The following is a 17,941-nucleotide window of genomic DNA, read 5'->3' as shown; positions in this document are numbered from 1 at the left end:
GACTTTAGTCTATGCATCAACGGTAGATTGTACAATGATAATTATTAAGAGGGATGTAGCACACTAACCGGATTCAAAGCATGTTTACGTTGCCCCCGCATAGAGGGTACTTTATAACGTTAAAGAAATTCTTCACTCACGTTGCCAAACGCTCCTAACTCGTATGAACCTCTTCGCTATAGCACTTGCGGTAGCTAGTACTGAATATGGATCTATTTTCAGAAAACTTAGGAATCTGTCAGACGCACATTACTTCCTTGATCTTTTAGTTTAAAAAGCACTACTTTAAACGGTTCACCTATCTCTTAGGCTGATACTCTATACGAAAAGTGCTCAAGACACAAAAACACGGTTAATTAATAAACTGAACTATTTATTATAAAGTACATGAAACAACGGCAACAGCAATTTCTTGCTGAAACGTACACCGATCAGTTTTTATGGGGCAGTAAAATATTTGGAGTTGATACATAAAAAAAAATGGTGTACAAGACCAGTACGTGTGTCCATGCTTGTTTCTAATACAAAAACAACAGCTTTTTCAGTAGTATATTATTAAACAAGTAGAAAACAATTTCAAATTTACTAGGTATATGCAAGAGATGCCATCCAACAAGACTCGAGCTTCATCGCTGAATAACACCTTTTGCCAGAAATAACTGATACAATCTCTCCTCTTTTATCGTTAATTTATGGACATTGAATTTTCCTTATATCAATGCAAGCGAGCAAATTGTCATCTCATAACGTTAACCCAAAAACAAGTGCGCTCATATCGTCTAAAAAAAAGATCAAATAATTATGATTGCTAAAATAAATAAGCAAAAAAGTGTTAGGAAGTTATTACTAGCAGCCTATGAAGTTCGATGTTCATGCCGGCAACAGGCTACGATCGAGCAACGAAATGGCTTCGTATGAAGGTGATCTGCCCGTCGAATCAGTAAACCCATAAGCCGGATAGCGGTGGCCGACCAATTTGTATTTGCTTATCTCTCAAAATAGTCGGCTACTTAGTTGACAGGGCTTGTTCTTATTACGTTGAAGCTTCTTATTATAGTTACAGCCTTCATTAGCATCTGATTCACCATCTTTATAATGTTCCATTAGGAGTTCCCTTCGACATCTTCGTACTGCTTGCGGAAGCAGTCTCCAACAGGAAAGAAGTCCCAACATCTTCGCTGATACATTTCCCAGACGTAGGTTTCTTGACCTGTGTACTCCGTATCGGGCTTGTTGATCAAATGCATCAAGAAGAACCTATTGATAATTTAAGATATAGCAAAAACAGACCGCTCCATGTCTTAGTTTGCTGCTACTGTGCTTGTAGATACACGAGATAACTATATGTAATCGTCGAGAGAAAAGTCCATTTATGAGCGTCCACCATGATCTCCACTAGCCTCTCACTATCGTTAATGTTCATTTATTAGGAAAGCAGTCATCGACATCCTTTGCCTTAAAGCTCTAAAATGAGAGTCCTTTCGTCTAATTTTCGGTACAAAACTAAATATTAAGAAACTACATTATATGAAACTCAACATGTTTGTGTGCCACTTACATGTAATTCGCTAGGTTATGTTCTTTGGCGACGTGTGTGTCGAAACCATGCGGTACACTGTCAAAGTAGTCCTTGCCGATACCGCATATAAAACAGTTGGACTCCATATCGTCTACCACACTTTGCAGTTGGTCACGCAGTTCACCGAAGGCGTCAATAATCAAACCTGATTTGCCAATATACACACGTTTTATATCCCAAGTTTACTGTGGCAATAAACGGCCAGATCGAAATATGCTATAATGCGTGAACTATACAGTGATACAAGTTCACAGTTAAATTAGCGTGAGCGAAGATTTTCTCAGCTATTACTAGTCCTATTAAACTAAACTAAACTAGAACTGGGACATTATGTCTATCGTTTTTCTATAGTGAAACTCGTATCTGCATTCAAGGGTTAGGTCTTTTTGGGAGCTATTGCAATAACGAATCGTGCTCTAGGATTATCGGAACGGTACGAAAAAGATGCCGTATCGTAGCTACACTTCTTCGAAATTTTCGAAGTATCTTGGAAAGTGACACTGCATGGCATCCAGCGTATAATAGCCGCAATTTAGTTTCGCCGCCATGTTCATATTGCATATACTATTGGAAACGCTACCATAAAGGCCTTTGTCATCGGCCGAGGTCGATCCCCTACCCTGAATGATGGCGAGCAGGATAACGATAACGAAGAAAAAGAACGTGATATCGAAAATAATTCGGTAGACTTCGTATTCATCACCGTCGGGCGCTTCAATCTCATCACCGATACCACCACCGGCTCGTACACCCTTGTAGAGGTGAAACACAAAACACTGCGACAACGTAGAACAAAGCAAAATGCAAAAAATTGAGCATGATTTAATGTCCCAAGGAGAAATTTGGAAAAAACCGCACTCGTGAAAAGCATAAACATTACATTCACTTACTGCAGACCCTCAACAAGTTGCGAGCTAACATACGACGATTCATATTGAAACTCTTGCGGCAATAACATGTGACACTGATACACTAAATCGATCGTCGATACTAACATAAACGCATGTTAACCAAATAGTGAAGATTAACACGCATTTATTGTATTTTTGCTAAACGTGCGCTTTTCCCAAACGTTTGAACAAACATGATCCAAGACGAAATCAATAAATGATAGACAACAACACTATCATTCGTGTGTTTGTCTTAGCTAAGGCTGGTAATAATCATTAGATCGTTGGTTAATTCGTCATCGTTTCTGTCCTTCCCTCGTCTCTAAGTGAATCCCAACAGAAGCAATGACGTAGCTCGATTTTTTCTTTCGTCCCTGTATTTCCCTGCCTGGCTTACCGTTAGCATGTTGTGACATTTCTGTGTCACTTCGTCGTCTTCTTCTTGGACGTAAAACTTGCGGAAAAATGTGAAGGCGATTACCGTGTACATGTACACGACAATTGTTAGCAGCATCACGGTGAGGCAAAGTTGTTTGCCATTATGGGTGACCGATTGCAAAATCGTCTTCAGTGAGGGCACGCACACCGCTACGTCAATCAGGTGACCCGCAAAGAAGAAGTAATTCATGTTGCCAAGGATCGAAAAAGTCAGATACCACAGGTTGTACAGAAATGACTGTGAACAGAAAAGATCAAAAGAATCTAGACGACGGCTTTATGTGAATGATGTTTATTTTTTTAACGTCACACGAAATTTTGAACGAGTTTATTTGAATAACGAAAAATACTACTGCTACCGCTAATTAGCACGCGTTCGGTAATTGTTGTTAGTATATACTATCTTGAATAAGATATGTATCCCTTTTAGGTTTTCGCTAAAAAAACTTCTTTTCACTGACGTATCGACACGTTGTTAAAGAGTCCTGTTAATAAATTATGTATAACTAGAAATTTCGAAACAACAACTAATCGACGGAGCAATGAATATCTTACCCCTGCGGAAACACAAGGTTACTCCTAGACTTGTGCCGTTTGACTTTAACTTTACTACGCAACATACAGCTCAGTTATCGAGAAGCGAAGAGATTATACGCAAAAACAATGAACGTGATCTCAGACCGCTAGCCTAACAATGACTAAATGGCATACGTTGTTCAATAGAATTCCCAAAATACATACATTATCCGTGATAGTGACTCCCGCTTGCCAGATTTGATACTTCCAATCGACGTTCGTGATGCTGGAATAATACACAGCTGCGTTAGATATCATTGAAAATAAATACTCTTTCCAAGTAAACTAAAGCCACCGGGGATACTACTTAATCTATAGTTACTTTGGCTAGAAACGTCGAATAGCTCAAGCCAAAGATCCATGCAATAGAATCGTTTATTTCAAGTGGACGACGAGTATTCCTATCAGACCTGCCCTCCGCTTGTTTTCGTAGATTACGGACCACAAAAAATTGCCTCCTGATTATATATTTCGGAGCTCCCTTTATAAATAGCTGGACCCGCTACTGAAAAATATGCCTTTACTTTTCGATAACACGCATTCTGGCTCTTCGACCCCTTTTGTATCGGTCGATTTTATAAAGGCATGGCCCAACTCTTGTCGCCAACTCCGGAACAAATTCCAAGAAAACTACGCTAACAATACGTTTCAGCTTTTGGTATTTTTCTACCTATGAAAGAGTCATAAAAAGCATTGGTGCGGAAAACAGTAGTAAATGAGTCTTTCTATCTTATATCAGAAGACCGTATGCTCAGGGGCACAGGTACGGCCTGAATCAAAAAAAACCTGACCAGCTCACAGGAAGAATGTTCTGTTCGCAAGTTGAATACGCAGCCCGAGCCGAAATTAAACTACAGAAGAAATCAGAGTTCCCCTTTGAAATATAAAATACGCGTATCGACCTAAAAAGACCACATAGATCTAATATATCTTGAAATCAACTGTTTACCTACAACAATACACAGTCTAGATCAAAACGTTATTCTAAAAGTTGCATTGCCGACCGATGACTACTGACTAGTGCAATGGCTTTTTTTGCTACTTGAACATTGGTTTTCAGGTGTTCAACAATATCATTTTTTCTATTAAGTCGGACATCGCTGTAGCAGACTCACAACGAAAAGATGCCCCCAGACTTTTCCTCTTCCTGCAGTCCTCCCTTACTCATTCCGAGCAATTTGCTTAGCTGCTCAATGTCGAAAGTTTCGCTGTATTTCTGCCGTACACGTTTCTTGACGAATTTGTCCCAGTAGTTAACAGGGAAAGAGCGTGTCGATATTACGAGTTTGTCCCAACGTGCTTTGATTTCATCTTCAGGCGGCTCCTCGGCAATGTACATTCCATCAAACTCCATCGCCCGAGCTACCTCTTTCTCGCGTTTGAAGATCGCCAACGGAACTTTGAGGTTGTAGTAGGCGATCATCATACAGAACGATATGATCGAATGGATAATTGCCATACCTCGAAGGATTGGCTCGAGATAGTAGAGCTTTTCATCGATGACGACAAACTCTTCAAGTTCCTCTTCCGAGCCCGCGCTGTCCTCGCTCGAGCCCGAGCCTGAACCTAGTAATACCTCCGTCAAATTCGATAGAAGACCTTTTGAACCCGATACATCGTCGTCGTCGTCGTCGTCGTCGAACACTGACTTCACAACTTCGGTGGAGCCGTCATCTTCATCTTCTTCCAGTGTCGTCACCTAAATACCCATGTGGTGCATGCAAGTCGCGTGTCAGTATGTGAGAAACATACAACTGCTAAAAAAATCGCCACTTCTCGTGCATTTTTGGGGCTGAGTTGTAGTGAGATGCATTCGTACGGTGCCTATGTTATTCTTATGAAATATCAAGTGATTTTATATTGCAGAGTGTTGGAATAACAAATGTGTAGTACTCAGTAGATCATCTGGCGCCTTTCATTTGGTTCCTTGTAAACATAATATATGCAAATATTACGATAGTCGCTTTCTTCTTTGAGATTGGCCAACAGCAAAGCATAATAAACAAGAAATTAAATACTATCTAGAATTGAGAATAGTACTTTTTTGCGACGCTGGGTTGTTGGTTAGTTTTGGCTTTGACTTAACGTATTGATGAAGTAAACCAGCTGCCTGCCTATCTATAAAACTTAATATTGTGCAGATGTACATGTTGCGGAGTCTAACCTTGTAGAAAAGGAGAATGAAGTTGATACAAAAAGCGAGGACCAGCGCGACGTATTTCATAGTGTAGAAGTTTCGTGCCAGAAAAGACTGAAACAGAAAGTGTTCGGCTTTTTAGTGCCTAATATTGAATAATCCAATTCACTCGTTGATCAAAGGCGATTTTTCTTGGGTAGACATAGAAAAACATGCATCTCATCTATATTTTTCAGTAAACAAAGACATTTCTTCAACCACTTCGTATCTTCTCCCAAGTCTATCTTGTATATAAGTGTAAAACGTTAAGGTTAATCCTTAGAAAATTTACGACGCTTAGTAAAATAAAGCATCTTTTTAGCGGACCCGACAAGAGGCAATAGTTATTTTAACTTGAATTGAAACTTGTGTGAAAGTGATTCCTCTTCGATTTTAATTTTGACTTCTTAGAATCAAACAAGATATCGTAACAATCACTGTTTCGATTGAAAAACCGGAAGGTATCTATAAGTAGAGGAGACCCTGCATTTTTGCTCAAGATCTATTTGAAGGTAGCCGATCGGTAGTAGTAAATATTAGTTAACGGGTTCAGAAATACAAAAGGTGTATAAATCGCACCCCCTTCTCGGCATTGAGATGGTATTATTACAGTATGTTCCATTACGGCTAACAAAAGAGAGGCTTGATAAAGATAAGGCTATTTTCTACTGATCATCAGCCACACGAACATTTAAGCCAGCAAAATATTGGATCTGGCTTCTATTTTAAAATAGAAGCCACATGTTTTCCCTCGTACTGGCGGGCATTTTGCTGGAATTCGAAAAATATATACTTCTTGATATTCTTGATGCTCATTAACTATAGAATAAGCTCGATACTGACGAGAGATATAGTAACGTGTTTTTCTGAACATAGCAGACCTCTTCCGAATTTCTGCCGCAACGTCAAATATTCAGGAAAGCATGTTCTTTTACGTATTAAGGGGAATTTCGTATACATCATTCTTACGTGTCCCTATGAGCAGAACTCTCGACCACTCGTCCATCACGGGTTGCCGTGATGGTCATGTTGTAGCTCTCTTTCGGCCAATCATCCACTGATCCTTGTAAAGCCTCGTACCGTATCGGTAGCACTGTACCGTCAAAGCCTGCTGCTTTTCTATGATGTCGAAATCATGTTTCGTTTGAAAAATCTTAGGAAATAACACCCACCGAATCTGGCTGAGCGTTTTTCAAAAAAATATGATGACTTCTACCTTTAGCTCGAGGGCTGCAGGCAGGAGAGGGTCGTTTATTGGTTTGCTAAAACGTTCACGGCGAAACGATCCTCGTAGAAAAATGAAGGTATAGTATAAAGACTCTCATAGGCCCTAGTATGGTATAAACTGGTGCTGTTTTATATGCATTAATGTGTGTTCCGAAACAAAGGGCCATCTGGCAGTCAGGTATCGAAAAATCTGTTCCGATAAGCTCATTCTGTGGTAAGGACAGCGCAGAATATTGGGCTGTATATTAAATGTAAATGCATTTGTAAGGCAGTCGTTTGCGCGGGACAGAATGAAATTACTGAGGATTTATTTTTTGTTAAACTAAGCACCATCGTTAAAAACATACTGCATTCTAGCATCGGGCACCCAGTGTAACTGTATCTGACACCCAAGCTAAATGGCCATCTATTATATTTCTTGAGATCAAAAAAAATATTACCTTATACAAACGAAGATGTGTGTCACAATGTTCCTTACGAAACCCTATAATACGACCAGCTTAATTCAATGTTTCCAAAATGATGGATGCTAGATCGAGTAAAGTATTGCTTTTACGTAGTCTCTGTTATATCGTCGACTATAATGCAAAAGATCTTAGGCAATTCATCATTAACACAAGAAAAAACACATTTTATATTCTTCGTCCTATTACTACCAATTTTTATATTGACTAAATTTTAATAGGAATCAAAGCGCAGTCTTCTAACTTATATATATTGGCTCAGAGTTACTGCGCTGTCTACCATATATATTGCTAGGTGATGTCTGTCAAAATCGAGGGGATACTCCTTTTACACTAGTTTCAACGTTTACCAGTACACGATTGTCAGTCTAGCATCCTCTAGAAAAACGTTCCATTTATTCAGCTCTATCATACACTAAGCTATTGACTTAAGTTTCAAAACACCCTGTATATATATAATGCCAGACTTTGCTTCCCTCTAGCTAGATAAGAGGTTATAAAAAACGTTTTTTATATCAAATGCTGCACCTGTTCGTAGTACAAGTATATCCACTCTATTGTTCCTGTACTATTACATGATACGTCTATATTGTTCGATACATTCTTCCGCCTTCTGCTGAGGTCTTCGGCCATGAACGGCTTGACGGATCACAACGAATAGCAGCCAGTGTTACGTATTTAACAGATATTCACGTTCACGTACAAGCACATACATACACATGAGTCCATATAAAAATGTTTTGCTCTATAGAACTATATGGCACTGTGTACCAGTGCTGACTAGATTTAGCCTATATTCATTAGATCAGGAAAATTAGAGCGTGTGCAGGAAGCCACGGTTACAAATAGAAAAATTATATTTAAACTTTCGTATTACGCAACGTAAGACAGGCTAAAAAAGTATATAGACCGAAACAGATATGCGCTTACAGATTTCCCGATGCTGTCTCATTATCTGGGACGTATCGGATAAAATTAGCGTTTATATTTAAAAAGGATAAGCAATTGATCAACAATCGAAGGATAAACTGAATCGAAGACAGTCCACAATAAATTTCATTGCAATTGGTTTGCGAAGGGTAAAGCTCTTACCACGACCTTCAGACCGACATTAGACAACTGAAATTTTCCAACGGCCGGTCCACTCTCTGCTTCCGTTTTTGTCTCGGTGGTGGTGGTTGAAGGCTCTGTCAACATCATCGCCTCATTTTGCTGCTTCTGAATGTCTTGTTGAATTAGTGATGGCCGCTTCGTTTCCCTATCAAATAATAATTGTATTTATTTCTTTAGGTTTCATCTATGGTCTTAAATTCTAGTTACATTCAATCTGGACTGGGCTATTCTGTATGTAATGATCAGTGATTAAAGAAACCTTCAGCTTTACTTACTCAGCGAGATCTTTGCCGACACTTGGTTTGTATTATTCGTTCTTTAGTGACATTTCTCGCTTGGAGAAATCGTGAGTTGCACCAGCCGAACTCCTTAATATGCTTCCGAACTATTTATTATACCTAATATTCAATAATACGTAACACACATGCGATACATGTATGTAGTGTATATGTACGACTGTGGAGAGACCTTTACTTTAACCTGTGTGTAAACTTTAAATGATACTCACATAGCTTCCTTTGGCGGCTCAAGGAGCGCGATCTCCTTTCCGATCGGAGCGGCGGGGGCGATAGCAGCGGCCGATGCCGCGGCCGCTCCAGCAGCGACATTTACGTTGGATCCTTTCACTTCGTTGTCTTTGGATTCTTCACGGGCAGCTGATTCTGTCGGAGCACCTTCAACTTGGGCAGTGTCGACGAGTTTTGCCCTAGAAAAGAAAGTGTTCAAGAGAAGATGTGTACGAAGTTTACTTAGCAAAATGCATATCATATTAAAAGATATTCGAAATAAATATTTGAGATTGGATTTCATCGAAGAGTCCAATGCTGAAGTTTTTGAAGCTAAGGCTGCACCGATTCACCAATGAATTACGCGGATTGTGCAGTGCAACGTTCCAAACTATATTAGACCTATTTTCTTATTAAAAATATTAAAAAATATAAAGAAAAAATTTATTACTTCGATGTTTGGTGGTAGGGTTAGTAATTTCCTATTCTATATTCGATGCTTGCGCCTCATCAAATAATAACGTGAAATGTAGTAAGTACTTAAATCTAAAGAAACATTGATTCAGTATAGATATGGACAAACTTCTTTTATGGCTGTTCATCTATTTAGGTGGTTTGTATCCGAAACTACGAGAAATCCCGTTCTGTTTACAATGGCGTCTTTTCTGGGCATCTTTGTCCCTCACCTTCTACGCTAATGATCTTTAGCTACATAGAACGTCAGATGTAAGAAAAAATATGGAGGCCGAATATGGTCCAATACAATAGCCAGTACTGACAATAAGAGCATGAAGAAAAACCGTAAGCATTGCAACTGTCCTTCATCCTCCTACTAACGCATTGTAACACATCCTATTATTGTATGTTGAAACGCTATATTCACTTTTTAGCATGCACATCTTTAGAAAACTGTAAAATTAAAAAAAAGACAACGCAAATGGGATATAGCCGTTCAAACAATCAAGCGTGGTTGCGTATACCTATATGAGTGTAATGTCAGGCCTGAACTAATGAAGTCGTTCATCTCATATGTTCCTGGCAGAGTTATATATATATCTAGGTGGATCAGACGCAGGAATGGACTAACGTACTCTTCGACGGGAGGCAATGTTTCTACCGAGGCCGCAGTTTCTGCAATCATTGGCACCGAGGCGGGAGATGCCTCGATTGCAGGAGTGGCTACCGGGACAGCTGTTATAGGCATACCGAATTTATTGAGTTTTACTGCGCCTTGATCGTCTTCATCTTCCGGTGAGCCAAGTATCGGTTTACCAGACATCAATCGCATTATGAACCCTCCTGTAGATCTGTTAAATGAAACAAGGAGTAAGAAGCCATTTGGTTAGTATCCTTATTTACCGAATTACTCTACGTGTATACCGTGTACTTACATCATAAACTATACGCTAGATGTATATGCGTAATAGGTTAATTACTTTGGAAATTAGTTTAACTCTGCAGATAGACATAAAAGCCGCTTTGTCATTAGTTGTACTAATTCAATCAGCGTTTCCCTCAACGAACGAAGGAAATGGGTATGATGATCACGCTCATACAATTCGTGTAAATCTTTTCACAGTGCTGTCGCTCCATAGCACACATGCAGCAATGTCAAGAATTGCACAGAAAACATTATTAAGCATGCTTCTTATTGCATTGACTTAAGTCTTATTTTTTGCGGCACTTGACTTGGCAACTCTGATCTGTTTACAATAAGGGGGTACCTAGAAACTTACTTTATAACGAAATAGACAATCCACAGAGAGTAAACACCGCTATACACGATGCCCTTGACAAAATTCACGATGAGCTCCACCGGGGATTTCTGCTTTGTTTTCTCGAGCTGTGCTTTGAGATTTCCCGGCGTCAAAATGCTTAGTGCTACCATAATCTGGAGCCACCCCGCTCTTAAACCGCTCTTCAGCAGAGGTATTACTCCGCTAGAATAAGGAGGTTTCAAGGCAATATGTTTTAGCCATGCTTTCTCCGGTATTAGGACGTGACCAAATAATAAGTGTTTTATGTTAACATATCAAACCACGTATTTTCAATCATCCTCTTGTCCCCACTGTATTTGAGTTTTAAGCTTCAGGAGAGTTATTTTTTGATCGTTAATGATACTTCTGCAAGAAGAGCTTCGTCGGAGCTTCATATGGACTCCAACTGAATACAAAATATAGCAAATATTGTTATACATTGTTTGTTTCTTCTGATAACGACCTACGAATGAGCTAGCATAAATTATGGATTACCGAACTATTCGTATTACATTGTGTTTTTGTTCTTTAGAAATAACCAAACATTTGTGCACAGTAGAGCTCGCTCAAACCATCCAACCAGTATATATTCTAATAAAAAAATAACTCCTGCCCTACCTAAGTAATGTTCAGATACTTAAGGCGTACTTACGTCGGTTTCTCTTCCTCGCCTCCGGCGTAAACGTATTCCTCAGCTTTGGTCGGTGTTTCTTCTTCTTCCTCGCAAGCAATTAGCGATGAGTGCTGCATCTCAAAGATGGCGTCTTCGCAAAAATTAATAAATAGCTCGAGTTTTTCCTTGTCGCCGCCCTCTGTGACGATACTGTAGAAAAAGGCCCTTTTCGATTCTTTGATCTGTGGCTTTTCCCATTGGGCAATAACAGATTCATCGACCTCGAAATAGACCCTTTCGATACGCGAAGCAGAGCCCATGATTTCGATGCGACCCATAAATGGTTCAAAGTAACTTAGCAGCGTTGAACACCCCTCGCACATGTGCGCCAGTCGGGGCTCGTTAGGCATGTGCTCAGAAAGGTTTGTCAGTAGCACAGCAAGATTAAAACCGATTTCTTTCGCAGGACCGAGGAAACGGTCGGTAAACTCACGATAGTCAACCATATTGTCAAGATTTGCTTCCATGCAGTCCATCAAAAATTGAATCTCCTCTCTGCAAAACAAATATGCAGAAACGCACTCTATCAGCGTTGTTTTATGAAAAAAAAACTGTTGTGACCTCTTAAACTGTGTCCAACCGGTCACCGAACGGGCATGGATGTATATATACGTAGAGAAAAGTAGTACGTATAATAATTTTAACAAACTCGAGCAACGTTCGTATATGATCAAAGGTCTAGTGCAACATACGGCTCATAGATTTTCTGCTGTTCCATCGCCTTTTTGAAGTCGCTATAGGCGATCCAGCCGGTGTTCTTCGAATCCATTTCGCTGAAGGATGATGAACCAGTAAGTTCTTGTAACTTGAGGAACCTATCAAAGAATTTAAGTATGTTTTCGACATTTGTAGCGGATTCGGCCAGCGTATCCACCATCTGCTTTCCGATAGTGCCATTCATGACGTTTCCTTCAAGCATGGACAACATCATGGTTACCATTTCTTTCAGCAGATCCAAAAATTCGAGTAGCAAATCGAGTTGGGACACATTCTTAGATAACTTGTTCTGCATATGGGCGAACAGAAAAAGAAAACCACCAACGGCATCCCATAGACGTGAATGTGCTAAGGCCTGCTGATTTCCGCAACAGGGACCTTGGATGAATTCCGTAAGTGAGTTGAAAACCTGCTTGGCAACTGTTATAGCCTTGCAGAAATTTTCCTTACCCTATTAAAAGCCAAAAAAAAAAACAAAAGTGTGTCTTTATAGAACCTATGTAGCTCTGTTTATAGTAACGAACGATTTTCTTAAGAACAACACAGAGTAAACGTATAATACTCACAGGTGCGTCAACAACATCCTTCGATGAGTAATACCAAAAGAAATCCATAATCGATTCCTGCAGACGGAGGAGATAGTCAACCGTTGAAATGACCAGATTCACTGTGGTCGTATTACCAGCCTGTGTGCGCAAGTAATTCTGGAAGTCGAGGTTGTGACCCTCGCAGAGCAGTTGGAGAAAACGGAACAGAGCGCACGTAAAGTCTGCATCGTGCATGTTTTTTTCGCCTGCAATACCTTCGGACCCGACGCCGAGACCCTCAGCTTTTTGCGTACGCTCGAACGCATCCAGATTGAGTACGCTACACGAATTCATTAGCGCAGCTATTGATGTGAAGAAGCCAACGTCCTTCTTGTCTTTTAGGTGATTTAGCATTCTCTGTAATAGATAAATACAATATCTTATGTATTAAAATGTTGACGTCTTTGTTCCTAAACTAATTGTACGCATCAAACTTTGCTACACTCAGATCGCTAGGACGAATACATGAGATGGGATTGTTACAGGAGCACAGAAACTATCATAAACTAAACCAGCTGTGTGTTTGTTTTCTATTGATGAACCATCATATCCGCCACGTTTGCTTGCCGTAACTCACTGTTTGAACAACGGTGTTACCGCCTTTGAGCAGTGAAATCCCGAGTTTCAGTGTCTTCAACACCATCTCGCTTTGTTGGCCTTTGCATGCTGACATGTACAACAGAGCATTTTCAGCGACCCCTCTATCGGCCAATCTCGCCTGTTGAAACAGCAGCCGCTGTTTTTCCAGCTCCTGTTCCTGGAGCGATGGTTCTTCATCGCCGCCATCCTCCTCCTCTTCTTCCTCGGCCCCACCGCAGCTCTGGCTGAAGATATATGCATAAAGCATGTAAAGATTGTCTTCACCGATTGCCCCACTGTGTTCCGTGGTGGCGGCCCGTGAGAACGCCAGAACGAGCTGTGATAGGGGGTCGTGTGATTCCTCGCCCTCCTTCTCGGCCGATAATACGTCCTGGCCCTTTTCAGCCTCCTCGAACGTCGTTGTCAGGTCCTCGATAAGCTTTTCATGACCGATATTTTCTTCTTCTAGCCACATATCTTTGTACGTACGAAGCATAATATTTATACAACGATGCCGAGGCAGTTGGTGGAGGGAGACCATTCGAAAGCAAGCGATAACTGCACGTTTCCGCTGTGTCGATACGACGCTGTGGTAAACGTCCTTTGATGACGACTGTGGATGATCGATCATGTGCAGACCGAAAAGGACCTTTGCCATATCTATGATCCGATCCACGAGCATCTCTTGGGTTACGACGACCTCTTTTTCTTTCTTGACGTTGGATAAAGGTACTACGGCTTGCTCATCTTCAACTTGATCTTTGTGGCCGAGCTTTGAGTAAAGGTAATGCTGCCAGCTCATAGCGTCCGTTGGATCGATCTACGATAAAATAACGATATAGCAAGACCAAAGAAATTAATAGAAAAAGAAAGTTTCGGATAAAGAAGTTCCTTATGTAATTCTGTTTCTCACTAATTTGAAGTATTTCTTTTTGTAAGCAAAAATGATTCTTTAATAAAAGTATTTAAGATACATGTTTTTATGGTTTCAGTACATCATAGCTTCACTCTATCAGACTTTTAACAAACGCGGAATTGCAGTGTTAGCCAAACTTTTTACTGTCAAATTGCTTTCTGAACATGTCTTTTTTCTACTTTATAAAAATCGTCTTACCTTATCGGGCAATGTCAGCTGAATGTTCACGTACTCTCTGATCACCTCGTCGACTTCCTTGTTGAGGAACTTTTCCTTCGTGTGCTGTACAAGCTCCTGCTCTCTGCCAGCAAACAGATTCAAGCCGACGGGCAAGATCCTCTTGAGACAAGCAACCATTAGCGAGGCAGCAAGCTCTTTTTCCTTATCTCGTTTTGTATCTCGTTTCTTTTTTTTCTTTTCTTTTTTGCCGGCTTGAGGACTCTCAGACGATCCCGATGAGCCCATCGACTGCATAATCGGTCGGCCCTTGGTGCTGGCCGAATAAGGCATGATAAGCGCCATATTGTCAATCTCGTACATCGATATGAAGTTTGCTTCTTCACGGCGGAAATACTGAGACTTGTTCCACATGTTAAACATATGCGCAATGAGGTTGTAAAGGACTTCAGCGCTCTTGACGTTGTGCTTGAGCCAGTGATTCCTTTGCAAATCGATATATTTGATAAGCAGTGGATAAAAGGCGTAAATATCCCGAGTTAGCAACGCGTACTCTTCCTGAAGTTGATTCTCAAGTTCGGACGTGTCTTCGGCGCTTGACTTAAGAAATGCTCGCATTGACTCTTCTTTCTTAAATAGCGCGTCCATTACACCGAAGATTTTTTCCGTCAGTGGCAGTACGGTGCTATCAAGCAGCTCTTCCGATGAATTGATCACAATTTGACCAGCGTGAGCTAGAACAAAGGACGCGCATTATGTCACATTACTATTAACTTAACCTCACATTGTCCACGTAGATGTATATATGTATACATATACCATGGATGTCATATTAAGATATATTAGTGGGTCCAAAACTCGATAGAAGTTACTGTTTGCGCGCAACTCATCACAAACCTTTCTGAGATTTTTTTAGTTTATCAAGAATACAAAAGTTACTCTTTTCGAGTGTAAAAACTAACCTGCAATGGTGATCATCCATGGGGAATCATGCACCGCCACCGTTCTTTTCAATAGGTTGAGAATACTCCTAAGGGCTTTGTTGAGATGATCAGCGGTAACCATCGTGACATGGTGGCCTTGTGCCGAAGGCGGCACATTATCTGGGCCCTGGCTCCACCAGAACGGGAGATAAGCCGAGAGCATTGGTACGATCACCTCAATGATGTGGGGCTCTTCGATATAACGGGTGCCACTCGTGACGAATTTATCTACGGTGGCAATTAAATCATCAATGTTCGGCATGGAGCTCTCTAGCTGAGCCATGACAGCCTGGGCTTCTAGGGAGTGTTCCTCCTGTTTCGAATGAATGCAGTTGGGATTGAATTTATTATATGCAGGTTCAAGAAAAGCAACAGGGAAGGACGCAGCAAACGCTCCCAGGCAGTTGCCGTAGGCTGGACGATGACGATCCATTTCGGCCTTCACAAACGATTTGCCTTGATGTAGGTTTTGACGGGTACCGAGGGTGTAGATTGCATTTAGGATGCGATAGCACGCAACCTGAACGTCCTCAACTAGAATAAATGTATTAAATACGTGTTATTTCCTCCAAGGTCAACAACGTGCCCAAATATTAAATAAGACGGAAAAAGGCGCTGACGGCGTCCTAAACATTAGTAGCATCTATTTATAGTGCCAGATCAATAGCATCCGAGACATTCTAGGGAGTAATACTTACGAAGCAAGTCAGCTCCAAATTCGTTGTTGGCTAAATGGTCAAATAGCGCTGTAAGAACAGGAATTACAGCAACTTGAATGTAATTGAGAGATGTAGACGTTTTGAGATGAGTTCCTCGGAGATGAGTGTATTTACCGATTTCGAGGTTTTTTAAAGTGTTATCTAAATCGTCGGCGACATTATTAAAATACGTCAGAATCGACGTCTTGACAAGATCTGGGCAACTTTTAGCGACCGTACGGGCATCCGTGGCGCGACAAAGTACTTGAAGACACGAAACGGTGAGTTTCGTCTCACTGCCGAACACCATAAACTTTGAACGGAAGAGGCCAGCCAATTTGCAGAAAAGCCTGCAATGTTTATGCGTCAGTAAAACGCGTTACTAATCTCCGATGAAAAATGATGGGTAGATGGAGCTATTGTCGAACATTTTCTATCAATCCGTTTGTGAGGGCCTACAAGCATACGTATAGTCTTTCGAAGCCGTCGATTGCTTTGATGATTTCCAGTGACCTAAGCTGAATTATTGGGGCAGATAAAGAAAATTCTGATTCAAAAAAAACGGTGGCCACATCATGAACAGACTTACTTAGCAACCATTTCCTTTTCTCGGACCGTCGCCGTACCGATATTGCTTGTCGCTGTAGCAGCTTGAAGGAAAAATTGTCGGTGAGCCACAAACAAACGATCGATCAAGGGAAGTACGACTTTATTGAAAAACTTAACGTCCTTTGAGTGTTGGCGGAAAGAGCTTCGCCGACTGAAGGGTAAACTTGGTTTGAGTAGCTTCATATGCATTGCAGCTGCGTCCAAATACTGAATCAACTTCTCAAGAAGTGAAGTAGCAAACCGAACCTCCTGCTTCTTATCGCCTAAACCATCGTCTGCACGCTTTTTGTCCTTACTAAAAATGTCAACAAGAGGAACGCATTTAGGCGATTGTTATTATGAAAGCACATGGTCTTTTTTTCTAAACAACCACAGTAATAGAAAAATTTCTAAAGCACAAGAAAATTCTTTGTAGGGGGGTCAAAGTGATATAAAGCTGTTTGAAATCATACATTTTCCAGTGTAGGTATTTATGTAAATATTACATTACCTATTTATCAATTAATTGTTCCAGACCCACTAAATTGAACACATAGATAAATCTGCACTGACCTAATGAGGCGATATCCCTCATATTGAAGGAACTTTAAAAGGTCCTGAGCACGATCTCGATGCTTGTACTTTTCTTGGTCGGTTAGAAAATCATATGGTACAAATTGGGGCACAATTTCTCCTCCAATAGAATCCAGCTGTCGCTTGACGCCGCACGCCCAGATGTCATGAGTATTTTCTGCAATGCGCTCCATTAGCGCCATCTGATCCTTGTTCAAGGTCAAACTCGAAAGGTCGACCGGTGTGGGCATGTAATCTAACGGATTAATGCAGTTCTGAAAGTATGTGTACATACAAACATATAACTATGTATTGAATGAGCCTTCGATTAGATTATGTATAATATCTACCAAAGGGGACAATGAGGGAAAATTAAAGTTTTAGATGAATAAAGCGCATCATTAATCAACTAGTTTAGCAAACACACATGAAATATAGGCCCAGTAGAGCGTGGCTGATCTCCTGGTTCGAGTCTCCACCCAAGGGCAAGAATAGCCTTAAGCAAATCTCTGATAGGGTCTTTGTAGCGTTCCTTTTCCCATTCTTGAAGAAGATTATAAGGCTTTAGTCTCGGATGTGCTCGGAGCTCATTGCAGAAACGTTCTCCGTATTGCCAACCGGCTTCTGACTTCCGTGTGGCCCATTGTTCATGATAATGCTCGGAAAAGCGTTGTACGATGTTCTGAAGATCACCTGACAGTTGGATTCTGTGAAATCATATTCC

General features: G+C 40.7%; 1 protein-coding gene across 4 annotated transcripts in view; it reads right to left on the bottom strand.

The window, feature by feature from the left end:
- Positions 1–347: 347 nt before the first annotated feature.
- The window catches only part of RyR (Ryanodine receptor), a 50,858-nt gene continuing 33,264 nt past the window's right edge, over positions 348–17,941 (bottom strand). For 3 of the 4 annotated variants that reach the window (XM_022809393.2, XM_086991273.1, XM_086991274.1), the window contains 21 exons: positions 17,645–17,924; positions 17,218–17,492; positions 16,646–16,960; positions 16,057–16,406; positions 15,338–15,892; positions 14,397–15,109; positions 13,281–14,102; positions 12,683–13,060; positions 12,092–12,567; positions 11,379–11,894; positions 10,706–10,909; positions 10,061–10,276; positions 8,972–9,169; positions 8,443–8,608; positions 5,648–5,734; positions 4,599–5,182; positions 3,649–3,709; positions 2,867–3,145; positions 2,199–2,355; positions 1,559–1,724; positions 348–1,257 (listed from right to left, as the gene is read on the bottom strand). In XM_022809393.2, coding sequence (XP_022665128.2) covers positions 1,104–1,257; positions 1,559–1,724; positions 2,199–2,355; positions 2,867–3,145; positions 3,649–3,709; positions 4,599–5,182; positions 5,648–5,734; positions 8,443–8,608; positions 8,972–9,169; positions 10,061–10,276; positions 10,706–10,909; positions 11,379–11,894; positions 12,092–12,567; positions 12,683–13,060; positions 13,281–14,102; positions 14,397–15,109; positions 15,338–15,892; positions 16,057–16,406; positions 16,646–16,960; positions 17,218–17,492; positions 17,645–17,924 — 6,952 coding nt within the window. In that variant the 3' untranslated portion in view covers positions 348–1,103. Of the gene's footprint in view, positions 1,258–1,558; positions 1,725–2,198; positions 2,356–2,866; positions 3,146–3,648; positions 3,710–4,598; positions 5,183–5,647; positions 5,735–8,442; positions 8,609–8,971; positions 9,170–10,060; positions 10,277–10,705; positions 10,910–11,378; positions 11,895–12,091; positions 12,568–12,682; positions 13,061–13,280; positions 14,103–14,396; positions 15,110–15,337; positions 15,893–16,056; positions 16,407–16,645; positions 16,961–17,217; positions 17,493–17,644; positions 17,925–17,941 lie in introns of those variants that run through there. The other variant, XM_086991275.1, reaches the window with a different exon arrangement.

The sequence above is a fragment of the Varroa destructor genome, unplaced genomic scaffold, assembly GCF_002443255.2.
Source record: "Varroa destructor unplaced genomic scaffold, Vdes_3.0 BEIS01000005.1, whole genome shotgun sequence".
NCBI lineage: Eukaryota > Metazoa > Arthropoda > Arachnida > Mesostigmata > Varroidae > Varroa > Varroa destructor.
The sequence above is the reverse complement of the archived record's forward strand: the minus strand, read 5'-3'. Positions and strand labels throughout refer to the sequence as shown.